We start from the raw sequence: 15705 nt of genomic DNA on the forward strand, positions 1-15705 counted from the left end.
TAAGTCTGAAAATAAAATTTTATTAATTTTGGTAAAAAAACAAGACCACATGAACATATTTATGTGCAATTATATCAATACAAAGTAGACTGAATACCTACAATAGGTTAGTAAAAAGCTTTCAGCTTGTGCTAATTTTGAGAAAAAAAGGTAGCATGGCCATAATAGTAGGATTCTAATGGCTATTTTGATACCTTAAAAAGGTGGAGAGTATAATAGACTGAGATGACTCTCATCAAAATTTGAGAGTAATTTGAAAAATACAAAGTAGCAGTCACTAAGTTGTAATTATAACTAATTTTCTTTTAAACAGAAATTTCAGGAAGCTGTTTTCAGCCTCTAAATAGAGATATCTATTATCAATTAATGTTTCTCTCAAAATAAAACACCCAGTGAGATTTCTAGTTCTTAAAAATTGCTTATTTTGAGCCTGAAAAGATGTTTGCTTACTAGTGATTAATGAAGGCATCAGTGATGCCGATGTTATGATCTGCGGAACATCACAGCATTTGCCAACATCCTTAATAGCAGGATTCAAGAGCCATGCAATAAATTTACATAGGTCATTAAGTTCTTCTGATTTGTTTAGTTTGGTCTGACCATGCCTGCTTCACTAAACAGAATGTTATTCGAACGCTTGGCAGTGTTCATCATTGTTGCCCCAGTAAATTGCTGCTTCAACGTAACCCTTACCTAATTTGTTGCATACTGGTGTTCTTGTGGAAACAAACATGAAAACTGAGTAGACTGCTTGTTTTCTACTTGCCTACAAGAGAGACAATTTGACATCAGAATTTGTGATGTGACAAGCTTGCCTTTCCACTTCTTCATGTTTTTCCTTCTTCTCTGATGAAATGTCTCTTTTTCCCCAAATGCACCACTGAAAGAAGCTGTTAAGTTCATTTGGAATAATATCAGTGCGATTGTGTGGTACAGAACCATCAAATGTCCACAGCTTTGATTGCAATACAAGATTTCTGATGTCTGCAGACTCAAATAAAACATTCAGTTCTCTCATCTTTTGATCACCGTAACTTTCAGCCTCTGCTATCAGTTTTTCCCTTGTACACTTCACTGAAACTCTGGTTTGTTATGCTGTCTGAGTCGAGAAAATTCAACTTCCTTATCTGATAGCTCTGTCTCAATAAATATCTTTAATTGCTTACGTGACATTAGCTGATTCATGCACATTATTTGAAGAACAAATAGACTTATATGTTTCTTCAAGGACGTCCATTCCCAAAACTTGCTCCGCTGACAGTTTCTCTTCAAGAATATTGATGAATTCAACTTCTGCTGCCATTGATGAAACACATCTTCCCTTCTTGGAATGTTCCTCATTGAATCTATGCTCTTGAGATCGAAGAACATTTGTGACATATTTGGTCCAACATTTTCGATGATACATAACATCAATTGCGTGTGCATCCTTCATATTTATTGCTTCACTTAACCTTACTCTAAGTTTATCATCATTTCTAAATTCTATAGCTTGACATAAGTTTCTACCAGCTTTGTCGGTTGAAACCTTCCTTAGTTTTCCTTTCCTTGGGGCTGGCTGATCACAAAAAAAGCACTTGTCCTTTTCATAAGCTACAGTTTGTGACCGAGTATACTCGGCACTCTGTGCAGAGATTGAATATCCCTGAGGTTGAATGCACTCTGTAGAGGGCGTTGACTGTGGAAACCCGTACCTTTTCTGAAGTCTTTCAATTAATATTTTGTGGGTAACAGATTGGTAACACGATCGATGCCACTTCACATTGTTGTGTTTCAGTGTCTCAACATTAAAGTCAATGCCAATTTTTTTCATAATTCTGTCACTGTTTTCTTCGCTGTATTTTGCTTGCTTCATAAGGCACTCAATAATTTTCTCAGAACTGTCATTTGAAGGCTATGAAACACATCCCTCAGATGATTGAGAACTACAAATGAAACAGCATGGCTTATTGTCTGCCTTCCTTTTCTTCTTCAAGTTAGCATCAAACACAGGCTCCATTTGGAGTCTATTCATGCATCACTGTGAAACAACAGAGAAAATTAAGACGTTAATTGGGTTATTGGTTTAGAAATTTTTCAAACAAAATATAATTGTAAATTGTGTAGCAAAAATAAAGCAAGTTATGGGGGTTATTTCAACCACTAATCTTTTCAGAAGAAATGTTCAGGAAGTATCATACGGAAACCTTAAAAGTAAACTTTTTGATAAAATGGTAGGTCCTAAAAATACGTAATGACCTTTTTTGTGTAGGATTGAAGGAGAAACATTTTCTGTATAATTTTTTTTTATTAAACGGATGGTTACTTAGAAAAATGGGGGAAAGTATTTGCGATGGCGGCCATTTTGTTTTTCGCATGCAGCACTCAAACACTGCATTTTTGAGAGTGACACCATCGAAATTACGTTTTTCCAAGGTCAAACAAAGAGATTGAGACCACTCCCACACTTGCATCATCAAAGAGCCCATGGATGTACATTTGACAGACGACTACAAGTTACTTCTGAAGTATCTCCTTTATATAGTCTAATTTTGTCCTAAGACATTCACAGCCAACATTCATAAGGTTGGAGTAGTATTTTAGAGGATTCTGTATTATTCCTGCTTCTTTCAAATCAAATACAACATAATGGACATGTTTGAAGAATATTTGCCAAACCTTTCCAAATTATGTCATCTGGAGGTGTATTAGTAAACCACTTTGATCTTGGCAAACATAGCAATAGGCTGAATTCATATGGTTGCAGGGGGAAACACAGTATGGGTTTCCCCTGTGCATGCTGCTGTTGTGACTAGCATTTACCTAATTACCCATGCTGCATTGTGGGTTGCTGTGACATCTGCACAGTGGGAGTGACTTCTAACCCACTCCTCACAAGCTATGAGTTGTGGGGTGGGTTAGAAGACACTCCTGGTGCACCTCACACCAGGTTCAGATGGCATCGGTAATTAGGTAAATGTTACATCACTGGCATGAGCGGGGGCAGGAGAAACAAGCCATACTGCATTGCTTCCCCCTGCAATCATGCAAACCTGGCCAATTCTGTCACAACCCAAATTTCCTTGCTGGTTCCATGCACAAAACATATATTTTTATTATGAAGAATATCACAGCTCCTTCTTAATAGCCCATCAATGAGTGGTGATGGACTATGATAATTACACTCAGTGTTGCCATGGTCAGCACCAGGCACTAGCATTTCCTCACCTATTTTTTCTTTCTTTCTTACATACACCTTGCTGCAGCTGCCTCCTAAATTATTTATTTATTACATATTTATACTGCCCAACAGCCCAGGCTCTCTGAGCAATTTACAACTAAAAGCATAAAATCCAATTTAAAACTTTAAAAACACAATAATAATAATAATAATAATAATAATAATAATAATAATAATAAATTTGTTACCCGCCTCTCCCTCTGGATCGAGGTGGGGCACAATACAAATGCAAACACCATAAAATACATATAATTGATTAAAACATGTAAAACTAATATATTATTAAAAGCAGCACATTATTAAAAGGCATCTTAAAATTCAACTGGGTAGGCCTGCCAGAAGAGATCAGTCTTTAACCAGAATGAGTTAGGGTCCAGGGAAGGCTTGTTTTAAAAGCTATGTTTTTAGGAGGCATTTAAAAGATACACTTTCCGCCTCCCGAACTGCACAAGGGACAGTTTTCCAGAGGGTGGGTGCCACTACGGAGAAGGGCTGCTGTCTACGTTCTTCACAATGACATTTGCTTCATCTCAGAATGGCCAGCAGGGCCTCCTTTGAAGATCAAAGGAGGTGTCACCTGGGTGTATATAAAGGAAGGTCCCAAGTTGTTTAGGGCTTTGTAAGGTAATAGCATGACTGTACATGCCTCAGTAGCTAACAGGCAGCCAGTGCAGTTGTTTTAACACTGGTTTTATGTGGGCAGAGCTAGCTGTCCCCGTGAGCACGATAGCTGCTGTGTTCTGCACAAGTTGCAGCTTCCAACCACATACATGGGTAGCCCCACATAGAGCGCATTACAGTAGTCTAATCGCGAGGTTACCAGTGTATGAATGACTGTGGCTAGGCTATCCCTGTTCAGGAACGGGCATAGCTAGCATACCAACCAAAGTTGATAATGGGTGTTCCGGACCACCAAAGCCACCTGGGTCTCCAGTGACAAAGATGGGTCCAGGAGCACACCCAAACTACAGACCTGCTCATTTAGAGAAAGTGCAACCCCATCCAGAACAGGCAAACACCTCAATTCCCAGACCTGGGAACCACCAACCCGCAAGGCCTCTGTCTTATCAGTATTCAGCTTCAGTTTATTGGCCCTCATCCAAACCATAACTGTATCCAGGCGTTCAGAACATGCACAGCCTCTCCTGATTCAGATGTTACAGAGACACCTTGCCCCAAATCTCCTGATGACTGCTCCCAATGGCTTCATATAGATATTAAATAACATTGGGGACCGGATGTGAGGGTACCCTTGCATACGTATATACACCTCTTGGACTACTATCTTAATTCATGTCATCACATCTTTATCCAGTATACAACCAGTGTTTGAAGTTTCATTTTATTTCACAAGTCTATGGGATAGGCATTTCTATTATGTGTTGTCTGAACAGGCCCTTTGAAAAGATATATAGTGACCTGTAAAAGCAAATTTTTGGAGGTTTAGAAATGCTTCTACTTAGACATCAAAGGATCCTTTTTAATTGTTGATTTTCAATGGCTAATTGGAGCAAGGCAAGGTTAGATGAAATAAAAACAAGTTTGACTTTATCATCTGAGCTTCATTTACAAATTCATCTTCTCCACTGTCGGTGATTTTTTTGTGGAATTCAAAAAGTTGCAGATATTAAGTTTCTCAGTTTTTATACTATGAAAGCTGCCAGTTTCACCAAGGGTATAACTCTAGGTTTGTTGAAAATATCTTGTTCAATATACAATTATTTAGATGCTTCCTATTCTTTAACATAGCATAATTCATCTTGCTTGTCTTGGGTTTCAGTTGTTGGCTTATTCAGTCTTCTTCTGAAGTTTGAAAAGCACAATGAGTGGTATTTGGCTTCAGATGCAACTAAACCCTAACTCTGCACTACTGCAAGAATTTGACTGTCTTCTTTTTCCATTGCAAACTGTTTTGTTGTTCAACCAGTTCTAAGCTGCACACATTGAAGCTGTTTCTTAATATCTGGGCCCACTCCTGTACTTGATTGACTTTATTGTGAAATAAACATTTTTCTTCAAATATTGGTGTTGAGATTCCTGCTGTTGTATAAACCACCACGATCCTGCGAGGGTGATCTAAATATGGCACCAGTCTTCATGCACAGATCACTTTTATGGATAAGGAGTAGCATACACAAAATGTGTAAGCTCTGTGAGTGGTTATTGCATCCAGCACTTGAAGCTGTGCACAAAGTTCCCTTCCAATGCTGAACTGAGATTGTGAAATCAGAGCAAAAGATGCTACTTTCATACCAGATGCTCCAAACATGTAATGAACCAATAATTAATTTTCCTACTGGCATATTAAGCCTCTGTCTTATGTTACTATATAAAAGCTGAATTTTTCATGTCACTTGAAGCAGAAAAATAAGTGTTTTAAAATGAAAATATATAAAGTGTATATCACACATGGTGAAAGTATAACCAGTACTTCTTTCTTTCACTGTGTTAGCCCTAGCCACTAAAAATTAGCCCAAAGAAAACCAGCAAATTTTTAGACTTACATTAAGAATTTTATAGCTACATAGCAGTTTGTCAGTACGAACTGATAAATGGACTTCATCGTCAAGAAACCATTTTTGGCCAGCCACAAATGGACACAGAAATAAAATGAAGTATCTTATATTTGTTGGCCTATCACCCTTGCACTTTAGATAGAACCTAACAACCCAATCCTGGCAATAGTGTTCTCTTACCACTTCCAATAAGCAAAATTCCTGTTTTCACAGCATATAAAATCCAACTTATTCCTGTCACATGCTGGAGATTGTATGTTGAAGTCTCATCAAATGGAAACATAACTGTTGCAAAGTTATGCACATTTATAAGAGATTCTAGCATGCAATCCTAAACAAATTTACTAGAGAATAATCCCCACCAAACAAAGTAAACATACTTAGGACTGGGTTTTATGTTCCATTAAAGTCATGAGACTTAATCCTTAGTAAACATGTACAATATCAACCCACATGTTTAGAGTCCAATAACACTTCCAAGTTCAGAACTACAGACCCCAAATATGTTTTGTTGTGTGGAACACCCCACCACCACATATATGAAAATCTCTAGTTCTCTACATATGTAATTTTGACAAAGGACTTATAACAGTGATCCTTACTCCACAAGTGCTTGAGGATTAGGGCCTGATCCATTAGAATTAATGGACAGTTCTCCATTGATCTCAGTGGTAGGCAAGTGTACTTCCTTAGGGAAAAACTAAGAACCACTGAAATCAATGGCACTTTTGCCACTTAATTTCAAGAGGTGTGAAATTGAGCCTTTTGTTTTTGAAAACGATTTTTTCTAAATATGGTTTAGGACCAGAGAGAGAGAGAGAGAGGGAGGGAGGGAGAGAGATCTGCAATACTCAAAATAATGTCATTTCACTCTACTACCCTTGTCATTTATCAAGCAATCTGTATCTATATGAAAATCTGTAACCCCCCAAGAGACTAGTTCTTGAAACCTACTAGAGATTATTTTTGAACATGCGAAATCTAAGGATTCGTGTCTTAAAAAAAAAAACATTTTCAGGTGGTTAAAAGCTATCAGTGTGGCACAGTAAAGAAATATGCAAGCAGAGACCCTGGGTAGGGCGTCGTGGGGCCTCAGCCAGAAACACATCAGCAATGCTTCCTTTGCCCAAGTGTCGTCCGACATTTTAACTCTAGCGTTTTGGTTTGGTGTTTTGGGTGAATAAGCGCAGCCTCCAACTTCTCCTCCTCCTCCCGTGAGCCGCTGTCACAGAGGCTGAGTGACAGCCGGAACGAGGGAGATTTCAAAACCCCGCTGAGAGCTCTTGGGTCTTCCATGGAAATCGAGCGCTGACACGGCCCGTCTCCGCGGCGAGAGAGAAGCGCTCCAGGCTTCTTCCGCCGGGCGACTGAAAGGAGTGGGGAGAGTGTGTGTGCGTGCGTGTGCGTGCAATGCACGGCAGGCAAGGACCGGCCCTCGGTGTTCACAAAGCTCTGGCGGTGGGGGGGGGGGGGGGAAACGCGGCCTGAACCCTGAACGTGTGTGGGCTGCCCGAGCACCTTCTGCCTCCCTCGGCCAGCGACGCCGTCCCGGTAGGCGGTCAAGGCCTCGGCCTCGCTTTCCTCCCTCGGCCCGAACACATCCGAGCAGGCCTCGCTCATTGTCTCTCACACAAACCCTGGCAAACAGGAAGCCACCTCGGCAAGGGAGGGGGACTTACGGCGGGTGAGCGACAAGCCCGGCAAGCCAGTGAGAGCCCGGGCCACGGAGCGCCGCAGCCAATGAGCTGGCAGGAGCGCCAGGGGGAGGCGGGAGTTCCGGGCTGGCGGGCAAGGCGGCGGCGGTGTCGGCCGGGCCCCCTCTTCCCTGCTGCAAGCCCCACCTTTCGGCTTCCTCGCACCGTCAATCAAAATAGGGGAAAACCCCGGAGTGGGCTCAAGGCCGCCGCCGCCACCTTCACCACCACCACCACCTCCTCGGCAGCAGCAGCAGGAGCAGCCGCCGCCCGCGCTCCATAAGCATGTCCCGGGCGGCGGCCGCCTAGCCCTAGTGGCCGCGGCGGCGAGCGGGGCCTGCGCGCGAACGAGCGAGCGAGCGCCAACCAGCCAGCGCTTTCTTTCCTTCCTTCCTCCCTTCCTTCCTCCCTCTCCCTGCCAAGTAGGCAGAAGCTCCCCTTGTCGCTCGTTCTCACACCATGACCGGTACGTACGGGCCTCCGCCGCCGCTTCTCCTCCTCCTCCTGGGTCCGGCGGGCGAGTGTATGTCTGCCTACGAGTGTGGCTCGAGCGGCACTGGCTGAGCAGCAGGAGGAGCAGAGCCAGGGGGAGGAGGGAGAAGAGGGGCAGGGGCAGCAGTGGCGGCGGCGGCGGCAACAGCGCGGAGGGAGGAGGAAAAGAGGAGGAGGAGGAGGAGGGCTCCTCTGCTGCGCGGGCGGGTGGGAGGGAGGAAGGAAAGCAGGGCGGGCTCCTCTGCGCGGGAGGGAGCGCTGGGGTTATGGGGAAGGGAGGGGGCGAGCGCTCCCGTCAGTGACTCTCCTCCCCTCCCCCCAAACAACCACCCTCCCAACTACTACCGCCGCCACCCGACCCCCCCTCCCCTCTTTCTCCCCCCGCCACCCCCACCCCCCCGTTCCCGTTATGCCCGCAGCTCCCGAGAAGCCCGTGAAACAAGAGGAAATGGCTGCCTTGGACGTGGACAGCGGCACCCACGGCGAGTATCTGCAGCACGGAAACGGCGCCTCAGCAGCTACTTCGGCCGACGCCTCTGACGAGGCCGGCACCCCCCAGGTAAGTGCGGGCCGGCAGAGCGCTTGGCGCCTCTTCCCCGGGACCTCTCTCTCTCCCCTCCTCCCCCGCGCCCCATTCTCCGCGCCGCGAGCCCCGGTGACACGTTGAGAAACGCGGGACTCGGTGGCGCCGCCGCCTCCTGCGCGCTGCCCTGAGGGAGGGGGCGAGGGAGGGAAACCGAAAAGGCTGCCGAGCGCCCCGCACTAACCGCCCTCCTCCTCCTCCTCTTCCTTTCCCGGGCCGCCTGTCGAGCAGGACACCCAGCCGTCGCCGCTGGCGTTGTTGGCGGCTACCTGCAGCAAGATCGGGCCGCCGTCACCGGAGGACGACGGCGAAGCTTCTCCATCTGCCGGAGCGGTAAGTGCCCGCCCCGCCGCGCTCGCACGGCCTGCCGGGGGGAGAGAGGGAGAGACAGCGCAGATCGCCCGCCCGCCCGGGGGGAGGGACGGGGAGACACCGCATAGCACTGCCCGCCCGCCCGGGGGAGGGACGATCGCAAGGCCGACCTGCCAAAGAGGGGTCCCCAGGCTCCCCTGCCTCTCCAGGAGGAGCCGGGCTCCCGGGGGGCGGCGGCGGCGCTGGCACTTCCCCTCGCCTCTTGTAGCGGCGCCTTCCCTTTGCTTTCAAACGGGGGCTCGGGGGGGGGGGGAGAAGAGAGGCGGGAAGCTTTCACGCTCCCGCTCATCCCTCCCCCAACAACAGGGAGGTATCTTGTTTTTTCGTCCCTGAAACGTGAACAATCCCCTTTCCCCTCCTCCTCCTGAATGTCAGCTGTCACCCCTGGAACCCCACAATAACACAAAATGAAAGCTGGGCTGAAAGAGAGGATGCACTTTAAGGGTAAAATGGCTGTTTGAAAAAGCAGCCGATACTCCCTAGCGGAAGCAAGCTGTTTTGAACGCGGTTTCTGGGTGCAGTTCACAGTGCACTGCGGATCATTAAAAAAGGGGGGGAAAGTTTTGAATGTTTTATCACTTTTGTAGGGGCTCTGCCCTGAAAATGTCTTTACATTCCTCCTCGGTAGTTTTTAGAGGAATGTGATAGAGGCATAATGTAATGAAAAAGATTCCGTGCAGATATTTTATTGTTTGACCAATTTAATAAGCAAGTTCTAAAGGGTGGTGAAGAATTAAAGATCAATTTTTAAGTAATACATCTGATGTTTTATTAGTGGATTGATGGAGCGTTTAGGGTAATGTTCAGATTGCTTGAAAGGATTTAAGGCACAATCCTATGCACATTTCCCCAGCCAGTATGGCAGGCTGGTGAATGCTGGGAGTTGTAGGACTTTTTTCTGTCTAAACATGCATAGGATTGTGCTCTTAACTATGTAAGATAGTGGAAATAGACACACGTTCTTATTTTGAAATCTGTTTGTAATGCTGATTGGGCAGATAGTACATTTGATACTGAATTAAAATCTTCATTTTTTTTTGTTATGTTCTAAATTTTATCAGGATTTTGTTTGGTTTTATATTGGATGAACAATTGTGGTAGAATGGAATAGATGGAATATATGTGTGTGGAATGAGAGATACCACATTAGCTGCAATGAGACTGGCCACAATCCTAAGTATGCTTGTGCATAAACCCCAGTTAATTCAGTAGGACTTCTTAGTAAGCATGCATAGGACCACACCATTCCAATATCAACTAAGTCACTGTTTAGCATTTGTTCACTTAATTTAGTATACATTTCTGTACCCACTTGAGTACTCATAAGTCATATCAACTTCAGTGGAGGTTAAAAACCATGACAGTGGATTAAAGTTTGTAGTGTCACATGGTAGTAAGAAAGTATTTATTATCTCCATAGCACACCAGGAAGCTATGATGCAGTTCAAACTAATCACATGTCCACAGCCTCAGTGAGTTAGTATCAGAGCTTGGAATAGAGCCAAATTTTTATTTGCTCATATCTGTCCTTTTAACTATGATGCAAAGGAAAAATAATGCAGCAACGTGGTCTCAGATTCTTAAAGAGCCTGAAGCAGGATTTTGACATGGGTTAAATTCTCCATTCTACAATGTTTATTAAAGTATGAAGTAAGATTACACTTGGACAACATTAAATGCATTTTTGTTATAATGTAGGCTTATAAATTGGGTAAGATTAAAAAAGGAGGTCAGGTATTCAAGATGGACTGGGGAGCAGGCAGACAGGTATGTGAGACAGAGGCAACAAAAAAGAGTGAAGAGAGTACAAATGGAAAGGGGATTTTCCACAAAAACATCTCAATGGTTCTCTGCAAGTATTTATGCAATAGGGGATGTAGATGGTTTTAAACGGTAGTATTGCTACGCCTGTTGTTTAGCTGTGCCTCTTAATGGGTCATGGCTCCAGCTCAGTGTGGTTGCAGCTGACCCAGAATGTAACTGAGGCCAGATCTACACCAAGCAAGATGAAACACATATATGGGTTGTGTCATGGGCCCCATCAGTTGTCAAAACTGTTAACCATTTTAAAGCACTAGTGTAGATTCTACTTGATTCACACATGGCATTCTGTCATTGTTTTCATAATACTAGAAATTCTGGACCTCTGAGCGCCATCAGATAGAAATAATGGCAGAAGATGAAGAGAACTAGAAAGGAAAGGCATTGGCATGTATCTTCTTAAAAGGAGTCTTCTAGGGTAGATATTTTTAAAATAGTATTTAGTGGAGTGTTCCATGAGGAAAGGAATTAGTGCTCCTGAAAGTGATCGCAAAATGGCAACAAAATTCTATGAGTTCTCCTGTCAGTGGGAAAAGATAAGAGCCTTTTACAACAAATTCTTCTCCCAGCATGTTGAGATGTAACTAACAGGAGTTAGTATTTATATCATTAGGAAAACTAACTGGATTCCCCCCCCCCCACTTCTTAAATTATGTGTGCCCATTTTTTCTCCAAACTTTATAATGCAATTAGGATTAAGTTGCAACAAATATATTCCTAAATGAATCTTGCTATCCTGATTTAAAAACAAACAAACAGACTTTTCCTGGCTTCTGCAATGTTCATCACTAAATTAGAATGCTACTATGGCCTATATTTTACATTTTTAATCAGGAAGGTGTCTAGAAATGAGAAAGCCATCTTGCTGAGTGAAGTTGCCACAAAGATGATGTTAGTATTCCCTGGCTCTGATCTAATAGTGTTATTTAATTACACCTTCTATTTAGAGCATGTTTTACGCTAAGGCCTTGCTGAGATGCCACAACCATTTGCACGTTATGAACAGTCTTTGAATTCATGTGCTTCCTCCTATCCTCATGTGCTCTTATCCCTTCCTGATACACGATTACAGAGATCCTGTTCAGACATATTTGGTAGCAATTCATGGGTTAATTAACCCAAGGATTGCGGGGATGCACGTAAGCCTCTTCTGATTTCCTGCAACAATCTACAAATGCTGCATTCATAGGTTGTTCCTATTAACCAGAAGTGTCTTGCAAACTGCTCAGCCACAGGTTTGATTACACATTGCCTCTGGATGCCGCTATTATATCCAAACAGGGCATATTCTTTGTTGTAATCTTCAAATTGGGCAAATAATGGTTACCATGTCTTCGCTTGCCTTCTGGTTTCAACTAGGTCTCCAATTCTGTCTGGAAGCAACTTATTCACATAAAGTATAGTTTGCCTGGTTTAGGTTTAATGGAAAATGATAGTTTGCTGCAAACCATGAAGTGGGGGAGAGAATTGGAATATCTGAGGAACAGACTTAATAGCCAAACCAGGGTTTCGCCATTGTATCCAAACTGGCAAAAGAGAATAAATTGATTTGATATTTGATAATTGATTTGATCTTGAACATAAATTGATTTGATCTTGAACATATTTAATAGTACACTCATCTGGCCAATATAAATATCTGTGAAATAGTTTGTGATATTTAGAAATCTAAATTTGGCACACACTCCATAGATTTCTGCACAATACAAAGAATTGTTGAAAAAAATTTCACTCTGTTTTCTTCTCATATTTCTCAGGTATCATCATAGGTTTTTTTTTTATAATACCAAACTTGCTGGTTCTGTGTGACAAGTATCCACAGCCAAGGTAGTGGTTTCTGCATATTGGGGAACTCCCTGACTAGAAAAAGTATTAACTTGTAAAGGTACAATTGTATGCATGGTTAGACAGAAGATGTCCTACAGCTTCCAGCATTGCCCTGCCAACATGGCTGACTGGGGAATGCTGAGAGTTGTAGGATTTTTTTTTCTGTCCAAACATGCATAGGATTGTGTCCTAAATGGAGAAAAAAACCCAAGCCAACAGCCTAAGGTCTGAGCATGTTTAGTTGCCCCCAGGAGCCATGTTGAGGGGTTCATTCCTTTTATATAAAAAAAAGAAAAGAAAATTGGGAGGGGGAAACTGGTTTACTTGAATCCTGAACATCTTGTAAAAGGGATTAAGTGTTGGGTGGTATGCATCTCATGAGCTTAAAAATGTTCTTCCCCGAACTACATGGAGTGGTTATAAAACAGAGGGATTGAAAAAGGACAACTTTTTTTTTTCTTCTCCAGAAACTTGCCACCTACTGTATAGGAATAAAATGCTCACTTTGGGGACTGACAGTCATCCCTAAAACTGAGCACTATATAGCATAGCAGGGGAAGGTTTTAGGAAGGTATGTAAAGAAAAAAAAAGTCCTTTCTCTTTATCCTTCCATGATGTGTACCATGAGTTGTAAATGCCAGAATTCTAATTCCCCCACATCCCTGATGTGATAAGCTAAAAGTTATCTCGGTGTGTGTTAATTAAGATTGGAGGAAAAACCCTTTATCCAGTCCTAATTAATCAGCCTTCCAAGGACCCTGGCTCTGCCCCATCAATAGTTTAAAATAACATGGAATAAAGATGAAATCCCATACAGTGCTGGGAGAGAAAGACTGAGGTACTCTCCGTCTTGTATACTGTGCTGCTCAGGTTGAGAGCAAGATGATAACCCACCAGGTCACTGAGCGCTGTATCCCAGGAGTCAGTGCCATAGGGTAATAGTGTTATATCACTAGAGTGCTGAGGTGTAGCAGGATTTATTCATGTAGACCTAGAGCTCAACAGTCTTCTGCTCTTGCTCAATAAGGGTTTTTCCCCCATGTTTATCCTTTTACAGTTTCTTGCAGGGCCAACTTATGTAAAAGTTCAATATTGAGCCTGAATATCTGTGAGCCTATCTTCTTAGATTTAAGATATAGAGGGGTTTGTGTAATACATAATATCTCTTAGAAAGGTGCAGTGAAATCAGCAGCTAGTATTCATTTATTTATTAAATTTATATACCCCCCCCCTTTAGCTGAAGCTCTCTGGGCAGTTTACAAAAGTTAAAAACAGTGAACATAAAAAAGTATACAAAATTTAAAACCATCACAAATATAAAAACAGTATAAAACATTAGTTGATTTAGCATTAGTTGATTGCTTCTGTTTTCAGTAAAATTCTCTGCTCAAACTTTTCTTCCCCCAGGCACCATCACAGTTTCTACTATTTTTTTCCTTTATATAATATTAAGGATGCAATCCTATGCATGTTTAGACAGAAAGGAAGTCCTACAACTCCCAGCATTCCCCAGCCAGCATGGCTCGGGAACTCTGGAGTTGTAGGACTTTTTCTGTCTAAACATGCATAGCATTATGCCCTAAAATATATAAAATATTGGTTTTTGTCATACTTACAAATAGCTCTTATGTTCTTCTCATTGTGTGCTTCCAATACTGGTTCTCTTTCTTCTTACTCACCCCCCCCCCCCGCCCAATAGTTTAGCCGTTTCAACAGCCGCTGTCTGAGGAGGGTTACTCTTTAGAACTTTATATCACTTGTGGGGTATGGATGATTTTATAGCTTGAGTACAAATGACACTGTTTGAGATGTCTTTGTTTTGATGTAGGCTTTCACCTAGATTTATTTTTGTCCCCTTTCTTCTGTCAGCTAGCATTAGAGGCATGGCATTTTTTCCCTTAAGGAATATCTGAAATATAAAGGCTAATCTATTAAAAGAAATTGTTTGCTACTTTGATGCCATTTTGAAAAGGAGTTCCCAATATTTTTTGAGGACTTCAATTTTATGTTACAATGCAATGTACACTTATCTAGGAGTAAGACACTTTGAACAAAGTGGAACGTACTTCTGAGTAAACATGTATAGGGTTCTGCTGTTAGTGTATTAGCTGTTCTTTGGGGAAAGTGTTGCACAGTAACCAAAATGTATAATAACAGACATGCAAGGAATGGCAATTGTAAAAGAAAACCCTGAAACCCAGATTTTATAAGCAGCTTTATATAAAATGTACTTTTGAGTGTGAATATGAAAGTAGTACACTCATGGTAGAGATAATAATCAAATCAAACAAGTTTTATAACGAGTAAATTTTCACCTGTACGCGTCCAAAACTGAGTAAACCTCAGAACATTTGAAGTAGGACTTGTTAGTATTGCAAGTAAGGGAACAAATCTATATTTTTGTGAACTTATATAACCACTCTGCAACATTTACATGCTAAAGCTAGAAGAGAAATGAATGTGCTTATATTAATAACTCCTTGTGGTTGTGATTTTAAGATAACTGGGAAGGTAAGTTATAATGAACCTAAAGTAAACACATTTAAATTAAATACAATTAGTATTGAGGTTAAACTTAATCATGTTTACAGTATGCTTTAATAGTATGTACATGTCCCAATTATATCATTGCAATGTGTAGCAATTTTAATTATGCATTATCGAAAGGAGGCTGTGGGTCACTAAACATTGACTGCCTGAATCTGTGGATGCTTAGGGGATCAGGAACCTGGTGTACACATGCCCCAAATAGTGACTCTGTAAATGTAGCGAGTTCTTGCATCACAGATAACTCAAGTGACTGAATTAATCCTTGAAACATATTCTTGCATTTTTTTATTAGTTGTGTGCACTGACTCTTTGATTTGGTGCTTTGAAAAATGGCTCAATTTGGCCCAGGCTGATTCAGAGTCTGTCCATTTCAATTTGTTACTGAACCCACATTGAGGTTCAAAAATCCTAGGCTTCATGCCTCCCATTTGAAATTTAAGAAAGCCATAAAGACTGATCACTTCCAGCAGGCCTACTCAGTTGAATTTTAAGCTTCCTTTTAATTATGTGCTGCCTTCTAATAATGCATTAGTTTTATATGTTTTTAATCAATTATATGTATTTGTATTTGTGTTGTACCCTGCCTCGATCCAGAGGGAGAGGTGGGTAAGAAATTATTGTAGTTGTTGT

The 15705-nt window shown here is 42.2% G+C and overlaps 1 protein-coding gene and 1 long non-coding RNA gene across 3 annotated transcripts in view; one reads left to right on the forward strand and one right to left on the reverse strand.

Moving 5' to 3' along the window:
• On the reverse strand, positions 1–9048 carry LOC134392232 (uncharacterized). The gene is made up of 2 exons (XR_010025034.1): positions 8775–9048; positions 1–2020 (listed from the first exon to the last, which is right to left on the reverse strand). It is a non-coding gene; the product is annotated as an uncharacterized LOC134392232 (long non-coding RNA).
• SP3 (Sp3 transcription factor) overlaps positions 7519–15705 on the forward strand; it is a 22504-nt gene continuing 14317 nt past the window's right edge. The window contains exons 1-3 of one of the 2 annotated variants that reach the window (XM_063116376.1): positions 7519–7896; positions 8342–8481; positions 8737–8838. In XM_063116376.1, coding sequence (XP_062972446.1) covers positions 7890–7896; positions 8342–8481; positions 8737–8838 — 249 coding nt within the window. In that variant the 5' untranslated portion in view covers positions 7519–7889. Of the gene's footprint in view, positions 7897–8322; positions 8482–8736; positions 8839–15705 lie in introns of those variants that run through there. The other variant, XM_063116375.1, reaches the window with a different exon arrangement.

This window comes from Elgaria multicarinata, chromosome 2 (genome assembly GCF_023053635.1).
Source record: "Elgaria multicarinata webbii isolate HBS135686 ecotype San Diego chromosome 2, rElgMul1.1.pri, whole genome shotgun sequence".
Lineage (NCBI taxonomy): Eukaryota > Metazoa > Chordata > Lepidosauria > Squamata > Anguidae > Elgaria > Elgaria multicarinata.